The sequence below is a fragment of the Staurois parvus genome, unplaced genomic scaffold (genome assembly GCF_062004578.1).
Source record: "Staurois parvus isolate SC_StPar_1 unplaced genomic scaffold, SC_StPar_1.0 ptg000013l, whole genome shotgun sequence".
Taxonomy (NCBI): domain Eukaryota; kingdom Metazoa; phylum Chordata; class Amphibia; order Anura; family Ranidae; genus Staurois; species Staurois parvus.
In genome coordinates, this window is record NW_028317809.1 from 8,270,317 (window position 1) to 8,287,435 (window position 17,119).

The following is a 17,119-nucleotide window of genomic DNA, read 5'->3' on the forward strand; positions in this document are numbered from 1 at the left end:
TGCTGAAAAAAAACGCTGAACGTGAGTTTATCATCTGCAGTGTACATGACAGCATTGTCTTGAGAAGTACACTGGTCACTTTTAGGAGGCGATGTCAGGACATCCAATGACTTTGATTGGCTATGTAGAATGTACCTAGACAGCTTGCCCCATTGATCGTCACAGGGATGAGGTCTAATGCACAGCATGGACCAGCACAGCGCCCTCCCATGGGACTCTTCAGGAAAGCACTCCGCTTGTCGATTTTGGCATCGGCCAGCACATATTCTTCCTGGAGAGATGGAAGACATCTGTGTCCAGCTGGGCTCCCACTCCATGTGATCTATGGAGTTTGTAGAATCCCCCAGGGGTGGCACTGTACCCACCGCAAAGCCCGTCATCTCTCTGCAAAAAGATCCAACTTGAAGACATTGTCCTTCACTTGTTAGGAGAGCCCAGGCACAGTTCACAGCAGCATCGCGTGTAGAAGAAGAACGCTCCTTGATGTGGCTGCTGCAGGCTGACATCCTAGCTGTGAGATCACTAGTGTTATAAATATCTCAAGCAGTGCCAGTGTGCAGGTTGGGGCTCTCACCAGCACTGAGCCATGCCTACCATCTCTGCACGCACACATCAAGCCTCTCCTAGCCATTGACTCACCAACTGGCTGCTGCTGCTGCTGTGCAGGAGCCACTGGGGCAGCAAAATGCTCTTGGGATACCCCTCATTGGAAGAATGAGCTTTCCTTCCTTCTGTTGTCTCATATTATTTTTACTAGCCACCACCAACCTCTGGACCTCAGTGTCAGCAGCAGCAGCAGCCCCCAAGCAGAAGAAAATTAAAGGACAGCTTGCCAAGGGCTCAGGCAACCTGAAGAGAACCAGCCCATCCTCTCCTGCAGCCTCTTCTTCCTCTTTATCCCCAGCAAGTTTCCTGGCATCAGAGCCCAGGGCTTCCCTGTGGAGCACAGCAGGGCGAAGGACTGGCAGCTTGTACTGCAGAGTAGGCATTGGCTTTCACCTCCAGATCCACCCGGATGGCAAAGTCAATGGCTCCCATGAAGCTAACCATTTAAGTAAGTTGCTTGTTTGCTGGCATGATACTCACCACACCATTACATAACCATTTTGTTTCCCATTGCTCTCTAGTAAGGCATATTGAAAAAAGGAGCTTGGTCCATGCAATCCCCTACCTACCCGACTGCCTGTGGCAGCGCTACTTTCTCTTCATAAAAGCATGATTGTTGTAAAAGTACATTGAAAATAGTCAGTATAACTAAAGGACTGTTTAAAAGCACACACACACACATATATATATATATATATATATATATATATAATTTTTTTATGTATTTAAAAAAATTCATAAAAAATCAGTATAACAAGAAGGTTGAGTGTATATATATATAAATTTCAGCTACAAAAGTACATAAAAATCAGTATACCAAGAAGGCTGAGTGTGTATATATATAATTTTATTTTATTTAGAAAAGTATATAAACATCAGTATACCAAGAAGGCTGAATGTGTGTGTGTGTATATATATATATATATATATATATATATATATATCGGGGTTGTCTTGTTTGTTTTTTTATTTACTTAAGAAAGTACATAAACATCAGTATTCCAAGAAGGCTGAGTGTGTGTGTATATATATATATATATATATATATAATTTTATTTTTTTTCATATAGAAAAGTACATAAAAAGTCAGTATGTATAGAAGGCTGAGTGTGTGTGTGTATATATATATATATATATATATATATATATATGTATATTTATTTATTTTATTTACTTAAGAAAGTACATAAACATCAGTATACCAAGAAGACTGAGTGTATATATATATATATATATATATATATATATATATATAAATTTCATATAGAAATGTACATAAAAAGTCAGTATGTATAGAAGGCTGAGTGTGTGTGTATGTATATATATATATATATATTTTTTTTTTTTTGATTATTATTATTTTTTTATTTTTTATTGTTTTTTTTTTTTCATTTAGAAAAATATATATATGTGTGTGTGTATTATTTATTTATTTTGGGAAACAAAAAGCAAGTTAATTTAGACACATCCACATATCGTAGGCAATATTCTGCAAAATGCAGTGTTAATAAGTGTTCTGTGCTTTTTTTTTATGTTGACTCCTGTAAAAGCAGTCCCTTGCAATCTATATTCTGTATACTCTATCATTCCTATTTTTAGATTAAGAATGAAAAAAAATGACTTTGTGAAGTTCAGGAAAGTTTCCTTCCTTATCCTGACGCCGGAAGGCATAAGGCATTTCCATAATCCAGAGCCCTTAAACCCTGAAGGGAACATATCATAAGAGTCTTCTCGCTTGCTCTATAGCAGACATAAGTTTTAAAAGCGTGTGATGAATTATTTAAACTCGGTTTTCTTATCGTCCTGATGAGACAGTGCAGACAAGGCACATTATATACTTGATTGCACTAGAGGGGTCCTTTCCTTTATAGCCTATCCGATCTCATCTCATTGGCTATTTCCTTTACTTACTCAGGTATGCATTGGGAAATGTGTATTATTGACAAATCATTTATTATCCTATTGTGTGTTTTGGTTATACTTTGTTGTAAGAACTTTCATAAGAAACATTGTTACTGACTGCAGTAGGAACTACGTATAAAGGTAGTGGGTTGACTTAATAAAGGAGCAGGTGTGTGTCCACTTAGAACTGAGCTTATTATATAAAGTGAAGCTGTGTTCATTCTGAATGTCCAATCTTGTGCAAGGATAACTGAGAAAACATGATTTTAGCTGCCAAATGGTTCGACTGAAGCGAAGGCAGCTTTAATCCAGTAACTATAAGTGAGCATTCACCTGGCAAAGTTACCAGTCTTTTCTCCTTTAAGTAAATCAGCCCTAACAAGTAGACATTTAGCACTTAGGTTAGTGAATGAAGAATGCTATAATTACTTTAATTGTAAAAAGAAAAACATAATTTGTTAATGTCCTTGCACGTGATTGGGTATCAAAAACTTTGGCAAGTTACTGTACCAGTCTCTTCTCCTTTAGGTAAATCAGCCCCAAGCAGCAGACATTCTTCACTAGGATTAGTGAATAAAGAAAATATGCCACTTAGAATAGTGAATAAAGAAAGAATGCTTATTTTCATTGTTCAAGGAAAAAAAACCGATTTTCTTAATTTCCCTGCATATTATTGGGTACTACAACTTAAAAAATAAAACAAAACAAAACAATCCTCACATTATTAAGTGACAGTTGACTTTGGCAAGTGAAAAGACTTCTTCTTTTGAAAATCAGTTTTTATTACCCTACACCTGTGTTTCTCCACTTTATGAAAGCCTGGACCTCTTTATACAACCCAAGGTTTACTTAATAATCCCTGTAGTTAGTGTGGTTGGTGTGTGTGTGTGTGTGTGTGTGTGTGTGTGTGTATATATATATATACATATATATATATATATATATATATATATATATATATATATATAGCCACTTTGATAAGGGAAAATTCCCTATAAAAAAAAATCATTTTGTATTACCCTCACTTTATCACTTTAATTACTTTATTTAAGTGTGGACCCCTTTAGAAGACCCAAGGTCTGTTAATACCTCCTATGGGATGTGTGTGTTCAAGACATATGCTGTATACATACACACACATATATATACTCTGTGTGTATATATAGCCACTTTGGTAAGGGAAAATTCCCTTTTTTTAAAAAAATCATTTTGTATTACCCTCACTTTATCACTTTAATTACTTTATTTAAGTGCGGACCCCTTTAGAAGACCCAAGGTCTCTTAATACCTCCTATGGGATGTGTGTGTTCAAGACAAATGCTGTATACATACACACATATATATACTCTGTGTGTGTGTGTGTGTGTGTGTATAGCCACTTTGGTAAGGGAAATTTCTCATTTTATTGCAAATCATTTTGTATTACCCTCACTTTATCACTTTAATCACTTTATTAAAGTATGGACCCCTGTAGAAGATCCAAGGTTTCTGAATAACTCATATGGGATGTGTGTGTTCAGGATACATACACATATATACTCTGTGTATATATATATATATATATATATATATATATATACACACACACATATACAGTATATATTGCCTGAACTTCCTAATTGTGTATACCTGTTTGCAAAAAAACCCAAAAAAACCTTGTTTGCTATTAAATAGCTAAAGTGCTTACTTACACCTGTTCTGTAAATGACAAAAACATTTAGGTTCCTTGATTTCATCAGACATAGGTACCCCTGGGGTACAGGTACTGCTGGAGAGTTGGACTGTACACACACATATATACTTTGTGTGTGTATATATATATATAGCCACTTTGGTAAGGGAAATTTCTCCTTTTTTGCATATCATTTTGTATTACCCTCACTTTATCACTTTAATCACTTTATTTAAGTATGATGGACCCCTGTAGAAGATCCAAGGTTCCTTAATACCTCCTATGGGACGTGTGTGTTCAATATATATGCTGTATACACACCCACATATACTCTGTGTGCATATATATATATATATATATATATATATATATATATATATATATATACACACACACTAATAGTGTATATTGCCTGAACTTCCTAATTGTGTATACCTGTTTGCAAAAAAACCCTGTTTGCTATTAAATAGCTAAAATGCTCACTTACACCTTTCCTATAAATGACAAAACTTTTAGGTTCCTTGATTTCATCAGACATAGGTACCCCTGGGGTACAGGTACTGCTGGAGTAGTTGGACTGTACAGCTTGGGTGTCTGTACTACTTTGTTAAGGGTAGATTTACTAAAACTGCAACACTTAGGATCTGGTGCATCTGTACATGGTAGCCAATCAGCTTCTAACTTCAGCATTGTCAATTAGGCTTTGACAATAAAACCTGGAAGCTGATTGGTTAATATGCAGAGTTGCAGCAGATTTTGCCCTCTCCAGTTTTAGTAAATCACCCCCAGTGTGACACAGGCTTTAGCACCAAATGATTGCACTGTATCCTTTTAAGCCACTGTAACCTTGTAACAAGATTTCTCTGCACTTCAGTCTAAGTTATTCCTGTGTGATGGATTCTGCATAATATTAAGAATCAGACTGTGAAATGCAATGTTTGAGAATGGACTAGCTGCCTTTGAAAATGCTGTTTTATTCAGTTAAGATATGTAAGGATTCTCTGGTTGTCAGCACGATCTGAAATGAGTTTTGCTACAGAGCTGAGGATTAAGTGCACGGTAGAAAGGGCAAGCTCTCCTTTCTAAGTTTATTTCAAGGCTTCCTAAGAAAGTCATAAAAATGTCAAACGACTTCCCATAGTCACTTCTAGGCGATTTGTCTGAATTTATTATTGCTGAGACACGTCTTGCTTGATTCTCGATAAGGAGACAGATAGGGCAGATTAGACAGAGTAACTGCAGCTCTCAAACTTAATTATTAACCTTCTCCAAAGGAAAACACTCATCAGTCAATATGTTACAGCAAACACCATTGCTTAGCCAGAGAGATGAAATAAATCCTACCCATACAGTGTGAAGTACCTGCTTTAAAACACTAGGAATAGCTTGTGTGTTCTTGTATGTTGGCAATAAAATCATTTGGTTTTATTGTATTTAATCTATAAAAGTCATTTAATAAAACATCTATGTCACTAGATTAAAAGATCTCCAGAATTCAAATAAGTTTCATGAAAATATAAAGTTAATTGAAATTTAGAGGTGTAAACAGAATAAAACCGATATATATATATATCACCATCAATTTAGGCAGTCCTTCATATATATATATATATATATATATATATGTTATATTGTAAAGCGCTGAGCAAACTGTTGGTGCTATATAAATCCTGTATAATAATACTAATTTTATATATATATATATATATATATATATATATATATATATATATAGTACATTCACGTCAGTCTCTAACCCTCAAGGGGTGTACAATCTAAGGTCCCTAACTTACCTTCATACAAACACATACTAGGGCCAATTTAGACAGGATACAATTAACCTGCCAGCATGTCTTTGGAGTGTGGGAGGAGACCAGAGTACCCAGAGGAAAGCCACGCAGGCACAGGGAGAACATGCAAACTCCAGGCAGGTGGTGCCGTGGTTGGGATTTGAACCAATGACCCTAGTACTGCCAGGTGGTAGTGCTAACCATTTAATGTTAATCATTTAGCCACTGTGCTGCCCATATATATATATATATATATATATATATATATATGGGCAGCACAGAGGCTAAATGGTTAGCACTTCCGCCTGGCAGTACTAGGGTCGTTGTTTCAAATCCCAACCTCGGCACCACCTGCCTGGATGTTCTCCCTGTGCCTGTGTGGGTTTCCTTCGCGTACTTTGGTTTCCTCACACACTCCGAAGACATGCTGGTAGGTCAATTGGTTCCTGTCTAAATTGCCCCTAGTATGTATGAAAGTAAGATAGGGACCTTAGATTGTACACCACCTGAGGGTTAGGGACTGATGTGAATGTAACAATATATATATATATATATATATATATATATATATATATATATATACATGTGAAGTGACGCATAGATTGACAGAGCTATATAACTACCTGTAATTTAGAAAAAAAAATATTATATATATATATATATATATATATATATAAATTTTTCTAGGATCCTCTATGCGATTGTGTTTATAATTATTATAGTTAATAATAATTAGTGCAGGTAACATTTAAATTGGATTGCTGTATATGAATGGAAGGCTTTGTTAAATTTGCCTTCTTATATGTTCTTGGCCCTACATATAAAGTAAGCAAGCACAGCCTCCACACTATGCAGTAGGAATATTTTATTGCACTATTTACTGGCTGATTTAGTTCAAACTCACAGGGGGTACAAAATCAAGTGCAAGTCTGCATAGAAACCAGATTCCAGGTTTTATTGTCAAAGTCTGATTGAACAAGCTGAAGGTAGAAGCTCATTGGTTACTATGCACAGAGCACTAGATTCTTAGTGCTCCAGGTATAATCTACCCCTAATGACCCATACACACTATAATTTTTTTTTTTTTCGTTCAACCCAGAAAGCTGAAAAAAAAAAAAAAAAAAAAACCTGACAGATTGATGTACTAACACAAGCGGTGTTAGTACAGCGATCTCCCCTGTGGTATTGTTTTCAGGCAGGGGGGCTGCCCCCTTCCCCCCCCTGCCAGAACACAACGCTCAGCGCTCTCAGCCGGAATTACTTTCTCGGTCATGCCCTTTCGATAAAAGCCGGCTTCTATTGGACCAGCTGCCGTACACACAGCCCGAATGTCAGCCAGTTTCTGTTTAACTGGCAAATACTGCCTGATATTTATCCCTTGTGTATGGGGCTTTAATTAGGTAATTGAAAACAATTAGGAAACCTACCTGCTCCTGGTATTTCATTTGAAGTCAATGGGCTTTATTAATTCAGTTTATTAACCAATACATTTAGCCTGGGTTCACAGTGATGCGGTCCAGAATTTGCAGCGTCTTCTATGTGAATTCCGCACTGCATCAGAATCACACCCCGTTTATGCAAAACCGCTACGGGTGTGTATGTTAACTTAACAACACCCTGAAATCTGTCTGCAAAACGCAGTGCGATGTGCAGAATCTGATCACATAGGTGTGAATACCTCTGCGATCCGATTCTAGTGTGGACCCAAAAAACGGTCCTGCACTTTTCTGGTTCAGATGCGGTGCGATTTGAGCCATACAAAATGTACAGCTGAAATCGCTCAACACAAAATTTGCATGTGATTTGCACAGGAATGCGATGCGGTTCCTGTGCGAATCACATGCGATGTACCACACCCAATGAGTGTGAACCTAGCCTTAGGGCTAGTTCACACGCAGTCCAGTGCATTTTTTCTCGGCATCAAAAATGCATGCACAGTGTTTTCCATGTATTCCAATGCCCTAGCTCACACTAGTGGAGTCAGTTCCAGCCCTTTTCTGGTGCCGAAAAAAAAAAGTAGAATATGCTGCATTTTTTATGCACAGAACCATACCGGAACACGGCAAACTGCATCAAAACTGCCCCGGAACTGCATGTGATGTGAACGAACTGTAAGCAAAAACATATCCAGATTGCAATCGGAGTGCGTTTTTTGTGGTGTGAACTGGCCCTTATGCAGGCCATACATGAGTTGAATTCAGAATGATTTTTTGTCCGAAAATCGAAAACGTTGTTCGCTCGGTAATCCAATGGTGCCATCAATGATTTCAAAACTCGGCCAACCAAGTCATAAAGTTCATCCCATTGACAGGTGAAACTTCTGTTCCTTCCAGGTCACAGCTCTTGTGCATATTCTTTTCGGAAAAACAATCGTATGATTTGACCATCATTGAGTTGAAAATCGGTCATTTTTTATGAATTTTCCAATATTCCCGATCACCGAAAAGGGGAGGAACTATGAAAAGCATCCAGTGCCATTGACCCACTAACAGAGCGAAAATCAGCTGATTATTCTTAGTCCAATTTTTGGACGAAAAATCAGTTGAATTTTGACCCATGTATGGCCGGCATTAGGGAGAGATTTTCTAAAACTGGTGCACTCAGAATCTGATGCAGCTGTACATGGTAGCCAATCAGCTTCTAATTTCAGTTTGTTCAGTCAATAAAACCTAGAAGTGGATTGGTTTCTCTGCAGAGCTGCACCATATTTTACACACTTCAGTTTTAGTAAATCTTCCCCTTAATGTTACCATGTACAATTAAAATCAATCTAAGTGCAGCCATGTGGAATGCTTATCCACAGTGTCCAGGATCAGAACAATATCCAGGACTTCAATTCTGTCTCTGCAGCCTTCTAAAAAAGTACAAGAGTTAGCTCAGTGGTGAAGAAACCATTGCATTTCCACTGCTGATCACTGAGCAATGGCAACACGAATTCCAAAGTCTAGAAATGAGTTCTACGTGGCTTATCTTTTTTCCACAACAATTTGATCTAACCTCATATATGTCAAATTCAAATTGGGTATTTAAAGTACAGTGCAATATCCAATGATTGTTTAAAGTCCCTCAGTATGTCAGTTCTGTTCATTTTTTTTTTACAAACCTTATTATTATTTTTTATCACACTCCTTTTGGAAAATCAGCCTTTACATGTATAATACTTTTCAGATGGTTAGGATTATATACTGTTTTGGCATGGTCTGTAGTAAGAATTTCACTCTAACCTTGACTGACTAAAGTGTATTAAACAATTTTTTGGACTATACATTTCTCTGTATCCCCTAAGTAGTGCATTTAAGGAAGTTAGATTGTTGCTCTGTTTCCTAGTGATAATATGTCTTACTTTTTTATTTTGCCGTGGCTCCTAATTTATTTGCTCTATGTTTCCTTTATTATGTATAGATCCTTTACAGGTAGATGTACACTTTTCATGGAAGGAAACTAATCATTGTGAAGCAAGATCACAATAATGTATAGTGGATTTTAATTTTTTACTGCAATTTTTTTATGTTTTAAGTTTACTTTATCTTAGATTGTAAGCTCCAAGGAGCAGGGCCCTCTTAACCAGGGGCGGACTGACCATTTGGAAACTCGGGCACTGCCCGAGGGCCCGGGGTCAGTAGGGGGCCCCATGAGATGCCCCTGGTACCTTTTTCATAGGCTTTTTTAAGTTTGGGCAAGGACACAGGGGCCCCATGATCCCCTATTGCCCGGGGGCCCCATGAGTTGTCAGTCCGCACCTGCTCCTAACCCTCTTGTATTGAACTGTTTTGTTGCTGTATTGTCTCCCGTTATATTGTAAAGTGCTGAACAAACTTGTTGACGCTATATAAATCCTGTATAATAATAATAATAATAATAATAAATAGATTTAAAACATTCTTCTACTACTTAGGGTTGCCACCTCATCCCTTTAATCCTGAACACATATTAATTACACAGGTTCTGAGGCTAATTGAATACAGGTAAGGCACTAAGTGAGTTTAATTACCACCATAATCAGCCACGGAACCTGTTTAATTAATATGTGTTCGGGTTTAAAGGGATGAGGTGGCAACCCTACTACTACTACTACTACTACTACTACTACTACTACTACTACTACTACTACTACTACTACTATTAAAGGAGTATTACCTGTACACTGAGTAAAATAATTAATCACCAAACTTAGGTGTCCATTTATGAACCAGCGGTAAATGATCGCTGCTCAGTTCTCCGGAATTCTCGGAGAACACAGTTCTCCTGTGAATGCCTTTTATGAAGCTGTGTAGATCAGTTCTCCGAACGAAGGGAGAATGATCTACAAACGCTGGAAAACAGCTGCTTTTACTATAATCTCGCGAGATTACAGTAAAAGATCAGTTTACTAAGCAGAGGTAAATTATCGCTGCTTAGTTTGCGGTTCCTCCGATTCTCCAGCTCTGGGCTGGAGAATCTGGAGGGAGAACACAGATCGCCAATGAAGGGCTGAACATGTTCTCCGCTGATCTCCTGAGTGTCATAAACCGTGAATGACCAGAGAATAGCTGAGATCCTCTGAATTGCAGCTATTCTCTGTGTCATAAACAGACACCTTAGTTTAATAAATAAGGTGAAGTTGCATTCACTTTGAATGCTCAATCAGGTGCAGGTAATTTACAAAAATTGGATCTTTGCTTGCTTGCGATTAAAGTGAACACATCTTTACCGTATTCACTAAGTTAAGGGAACATCCCTTGGTTACCTTTGCAAAGTGAACATGTGTCATTCTTTTAATAAATAATCTTAATGTGCCACAAAGCACAAATGATGATAAGTTGTATCACTGACACGCATGACGGGTTATCAAGACAGCTGGGATACTGATGTGCCATTGGGCTGCATAGTAATATACTTTACAAAACAGTATGAACCCAAATAAAATAAAACATCAAAGAGGTGAATAACAGAAACTGATTTTGTTGTCTTTTTTTTTTTGCTATTTTTGTTAATAGTCATTGCTGAATAATCAGTTTAGCGTTTTTTTTTTTCAAATCTCAGATCCTTTTGCTGAAAGCTGCTTAGAAATTGCCTTAATATCAGAGATCTGAGCACTGCAACTAACGTCTCAAAGCAAATTTTGTATTGCGGTGTAGCATTTGTATTAAAGCATTAATATTGTGAAAAGATAACAATTCAAGTATTCACTTGAAGAACACAGAATGTATTTCCAAGTGAACTGTAGAGGGAAAAGTAGGCACAGCTGCTAAGCAGTTAAATTTCTGCATAGATTGCACTGCAAACTAATTATAAGCCTCTATGAGCAAGCAGAAGTCATATGGTCATGCCCATCTGCCTACACAACTTACATGTTATGAAAAATAACAAATGAAACTTTACACAGATTAAAAAAACAATCATTTATCATGCAAAAGTAAGCACTTATTATGTTCTGGGCTTTGTATTATGTATGTGTTCGAGGCACTGAAATGTCATTTCAGTTTTACATTAGATACCGCGTGTCTAAGAAAATGAGACAATTCGAAAACCACTACATAAGTCTTTGAGAAATACTTTTAAGATGACAGTTTTACTTTTAAGACAAAGGATCGCTGCTTTTCAGTGGTCTTATGTCTTTGACGAAGAAGTGTAATTATTTTCACAGAGAGGTACCTCTTGCTATACGCAGTTTGGTGGCATGTGATAAAATGTAGCTGCTTCTTGTGGGGGCTTGTAGCAAAGAAACAATTTGGAGAATGCTGAATGTGAACTTAACAGGTGCATTTCACAAAAATTACTTTTATTGCTTGGCCACACATCAAGCATTATCTTGAGAAAGAAGACCGTACTCCAAAGTTACTGCCCTAAAAAAAAGTGGATTAGCATAATCTATAAGGCACTTGGTGTGACTTTGGAAAAAGCTTGCCAAAAACTAGTAACTGGAAGGCAAAAAAAGAGTTGCTGATATTTTAGTAAGTGCTGTATATAACATGATTTCCAATTACAAGATTAAAAAAATAAATGCAGTCAGATACAAAGATAGTTAATTTTACTCAAATAAAAGATATGATTTTCTTGCCATGGTAGCAATAAAGATTGCCTTGGATAATGATGTAGAAGATTAGGTTTTTGCCTTAATGCCAGCAGGGGTTGCAGGTGCTGCAATGACCTCTGGGCCTGAAGACAATAGGCCAAAGTTGCAACCCATTTTGTATTATTGAATAATTCCAGAATCTTCATACTCCTCATACTCCTAAAAATGTATAGATTTGTGTTATACACCAATCAAATGGCATCCAAAAATCTATGAACGTGGCTACATCACAGCAGAGAATTACGATGTTTTGGGGTCATGCAGGCATGTGATGAAAGGGTCCCGTGTGGCCCTGAAATGTTGCAATTTACTGCTGTGATGTGATTACTTTAATATATTTTTGGAAGCTATTTTAAAGGTATGCTGGCACCAGTTCCTGGTCGGTAGTGGCACCCACTTGCTCCAAGTAATTTACAGGAAAATCAATAGAGACTGGCTTGAATAACAATGCAGAAAACTGAGATTGTGCCCTAATGTGGAAAATGCCAACAGGGTTTGCAGGTGCTGCAATGACCTCTGGGCCTAAAGATAAGGGACCCAAGTTGCAACCCATTTTCCATCATTGAAAAAGCCCGGATTCTTCATATCTATACATATACAGAGTTCTGTTATACACCAGTCAAAGCATATATAGCCAGCACACCATGGATGTTCAAAATGGTATCAAAAAATCTATTCACATGACTACATCCCATCAGAAATTTTCATTTTGGGTCCATGCAGGCATGTGATGAAGGGGTCCCATGTGGCCCTAAAACATTGCAATTTACTTCTGTGATATGATTGCTTTAATATATTTTTGGACTCTACTATCTAAAGATCCATGGTGTGCTGTCGCCAGTTCCCATCTAGTAGTGGCACCTATTTTCAGGAACATGTGTGATTAGAATATTCTATCTGTTAAGACACCCAGCCATTTAGATATATGGGAATATAAAGGAAAAATATGGCGAGGTTAGTACAAACCTACACACGACAATGACACAATACCTAAATCTCTCAGATTCACCTATATCAGATCTATGCCCTTTCATACCAAAATACACCAGGAAATGAGTTATAAACACTTCTTTGTCACAAAGATCTGCCTTTTATTTCATATTATTGTTAAGGAGCAGAGAGAAACAGCCTACAACTGTCTCAAATTGCTGACCAATTAAAAAAAAAAGTGAAAGTCACCTGATAACAAAGGTACAAAGCACTCCCGATTATGAATGGGGTAAGGAAAGAAAGGTATCAAAGCAGCAGGACTGCTCCAATTTTCTACTTAACATTATTCTGTACTTCTGGCCCACCTTTTTCAAATTATAATGGCTACATTGGTCAAAAGAATCCAAATGTTAGGAACAAAATGTCTGTTTCTTTTTAATGATAACACAAAAGTAAATGCACACTATGCACAATGCTGCTCACATAGCCTTGGGGAAGCGCTCCACTGATGGCAATGTTGTCACATGGACAGGAAATAGAAGAAAATATTCAACAGGGCCACAAGCAAAAAAAAAAACAAAAACAGTAATAACCATTACTTTTGGTCCCTTAACAAGTGGGAGGCACATATGCAAACTGTTGTAATTCCTACACCGTTCACCTGATTTGGATGTAAATACCCTCAAATTAAAGCTGACAGTCTGCAGTTAAAGAACATCTTGTTCGTTTCATTTCAAATCCATTGTGGTGGTGTATAGAGCCAAAAATGTTAGAATTGTGTCGATGTCCCAATATTTATGGACCTGACTGTATATATATATATATATATATATATATATATATATATATATATATACTTCGTACAAATATACACAAACATATAAATATGAAACTATTTATTACACCTATTAAAAATATATCATTAGACAGAGCTTTGTATTGCACTATCAGTAAAACTTTTTTATGTGTAGATGTACAGTAGATGCAAAAGAAGTGAAGGGAAAATTCCCATTGGAGAATCAGACAAAAATAAAAGCCAGACATAGGTTCCAACCCTTCCACGTTCTATTCAAAATGAAAAAAAAAAACAGGCAACTAGGAACTAATGGTTCATTTAATTAGTAGTTCATTGTTGTGCAATGACGTGCCACTCAAAATGGCCCTGTAACACACCACAGTTTGCAAATATGTTAACCAGAGAGAGACCTACTAAGTGCAGCCTGCATTTTTACTGTTACAGAGCTAGTCTATTTGGTCATTGTTTCAATTCTCATAGGAATTGTGGCAGCAGTAACATTTCAATTAATGAATGATGCTATTGTTTCATTTGCACTTTTATAATAAGGAAACATTATCCCTGTGTTCTAAAATGGATTTAATTATCCACAGACATGTTTTTGTAATGATGGTTAGTTCTCGTGGGTTGCATAAGCCATGAGGAGTTAATTAAAACTACTGGATTTGCATTATTGTATAATATTATTCTAAATAAATATCAAGGGTAGGTGAATTCATTTTACTTTGATGACAAGATGATTACGCTTTTCAGGTTTGTTTTTTCTTTATTTTCTTTTGTCTTTAGTCACAGTCCTGTATATGTATATAAACAGAGAGAGGCATTCCACAATGACACACATGGTTGTTTTTTCAATAAAGTCACTTGTAAGCATGGTCCTAGGGCAGCAGGGTTGGATGGATGACACCAAGCCTAACAGTTTACAGATTGTGATGACTTTTTTATCATTTTGCTTCCCTCTTCTGTCCACCTCTGGACATAAGTGGTCAAATTCAGCAAGAGCACTTTAGGAAGATGAGGATGCATTGTATGTTGGGAGGGTCTGCAAAGTTAAAAATTAGCTCCGCATATAATATAATCCTATACTTACTGTAAAAGAAGAACATAGAAGCAAAATGGACTTTTATTTTCCCCTTTAATCATAGCCTGATACAGAGATTAGATGTTCAATATTGTATAGACAATTCAATAGTTCAGGAGGAAGGGGCGATAAATATTGACATTGTATTTCAAATGCAACACTTATCTTGAAAGTTAAATGAATAATGAATAAGTTTGGATGTTGGACTTGTAGAAAATGTCTGTTGCATTGGAAGGTTTCCATAGTAATGGAAGTGGTGGGCGTCTTTGTGCTTGACTTTCCGCCTCCTCTCAGGCTAGAAATGTGCACTTTATCCCCCAAACTACAGGGGCACACACAATTACATTAATATTTGGCATAGAAATAGCAGAAGCAGAGCCCCAGTCTGATTCATTACAACTTGAAAGAAAATATTTTTTAGATAGTTTTGATTGTGAAACCTGATTTTATTCCAGCTGTAATAGACCCAAATTGAATGGTGGAAGTAGGAGCCAAAAACAATCTAAAAGCTATAGTAAATGTATCTTAAAAAATAGAACTAGAGCCCTTAACATCATACAAAGTGGTCAGTTGCAGAACAGTCTGCATTGTCTTAAAAGATTAATAAAATATCAAAATAAAGTGCACAAAAATAATTTAGAAGCGCAGCCCCACATTCCCCAAACCCCTTCCCATCCTTTTATCCCCAATTATTCCCACAATATTTAAAATATAGACATTAGGTTTGTGGTTCATACAAATTGACCTCTAACCACAGTTTATTAGCTGTGGTAAAAGTAACAGCCATTTGGGTGATTCCAATTAGTGAAATTTAATACAATTGTGTCGCGCTCCACTGATATTATAAATATGTATATATTAATTATATTATGCGATGAAACGTCAATATTTAATTTTCATATACCAAAATCATGAAAAAAATTCCTTAAATCATAAATTAAAGTGCAATATAGTGCTCTGATGTGTAAAAAATATATAATATTCTCAATTAAAATAATTAAATAAAATGGTGATCAATATTCAAATAAATATATAAATTCAAATAAGTCCACTCTGAGATAGTTTTCAAAATAGTGTTCCCTTTCCTCTTTATGCGCTCACCTTATTTTTTGGCCAGTACGTTAAATAAGGCTAATACAGCTTGTGTCCCTTATATGGACTAGTGGGTAATTTCCAGACTTTAACTTTATTCCAGGTGGAGGGGTAGATGAATGTAGTATTATACTTTTTCCACAGGGGGCCTCATTGGCTTCCAGGTCCCTGTTTTAATGGATTAGTGTGGATGGATTTCTCCCTCTCTCCTCCAGGGGTCTTTCCACTTCCTACTCCTCTTCTCCTTATTTCTCCATATGTTGGTACCATGCAACCAAAAGAACAGATATAGTGCCATATCCTCTTTAAATTATTTATTTAGGCTTCAAACATAGATACACTCACATTGTGAAACATTTCAAATCGCTTTGTGTAATAATATGGTGTCCTCTGTGTGCTCTCCACACTGTGTGTACTCGCCGTGTAATACTCCTTTAAGCGTTGTGATGTCAGAACCCCTCCCCTACACGTTACGCCACCGGGTTACGTGCCTTCATCAGGGGAATTCAATAGGATGGCACACACAACCATTATTGCCTTATATAGGGCTTTCGGGAGCCATTTTGTCGTGGCAGGGGCGGACTGACAACTCATGGGGCCCCCGAGCAATAGGGGATCATGGGGCCCCTGTGTCCTTGCCCAAATTCAAAAAAGCCTATGAAAAAGGTACCAGGGGCATCTCATGGGGCCCCCTACTAACCCCGGGCCCTCGGGCAGTGCCAGAGTTTCCAAATGGTCAGTCCGCCCCTGTGCCGTGGTCTGCATGGCTGTTTGGGTACTGCATGCATGAGAAAACACAACTCTACACCACAGAGCTTGGTGCAACAACACCTCAATAAGACAAGTTGGTGACAAAAGATATGTCCTCCTTGTTCCTCAAGGGTGCATGGCAGCTAGGTTTTTTGACAGTGTTGCTAATTTGCCATTTTTCCTCCTCCTACTCTTTAAGGGCACATACCAGCCACTTTTTATTAGAGTGCTGCTAATGCTCCATTTTCTTGAAGGACGCATAGCAGCCACTTTCTTTTAGAGTGCTGCTACATGCTCTTTTCTTTGTACTTAATGATTCATGGCACCCATTTTATTTTGAGGGCTTCTAATGCACATGTTTCCTCCTCTTCTTCAAGGGCACATAGCATTCATTTTTGTGTAGGCCTGCTAATGCACCCATTTCTTTCATCATCTTTCTTCTGGT

At 37.2% G+C, this 17,119-nt stretch overlaps 1 protein-coding gene across 1 annotated transcript in view; it reads left to right on the forward strand.

Annotated features, from left to right (window-relative positions):
* Nucleotides 1-209: 209 nt before the first annotated feature.
* The window catches only part of FGF5 (fibroblast growth factor 5), a 109,727-nt gene continuing 92,817 nt past the window's right edge, over nt 210-17,119 (forward strand). Inside the window, exon 1 of the mRNA XM_089675471.1 lies at nt 210-1,054. Within this exon, the coding sequence (XP_089531597.1) occupies nt 715-1,054 (340 nt within the window). The 5' untranslated portion in view covers nt 210-714. The remainder of the gene's footprint in view (nt 1,055-17,119) is intronic.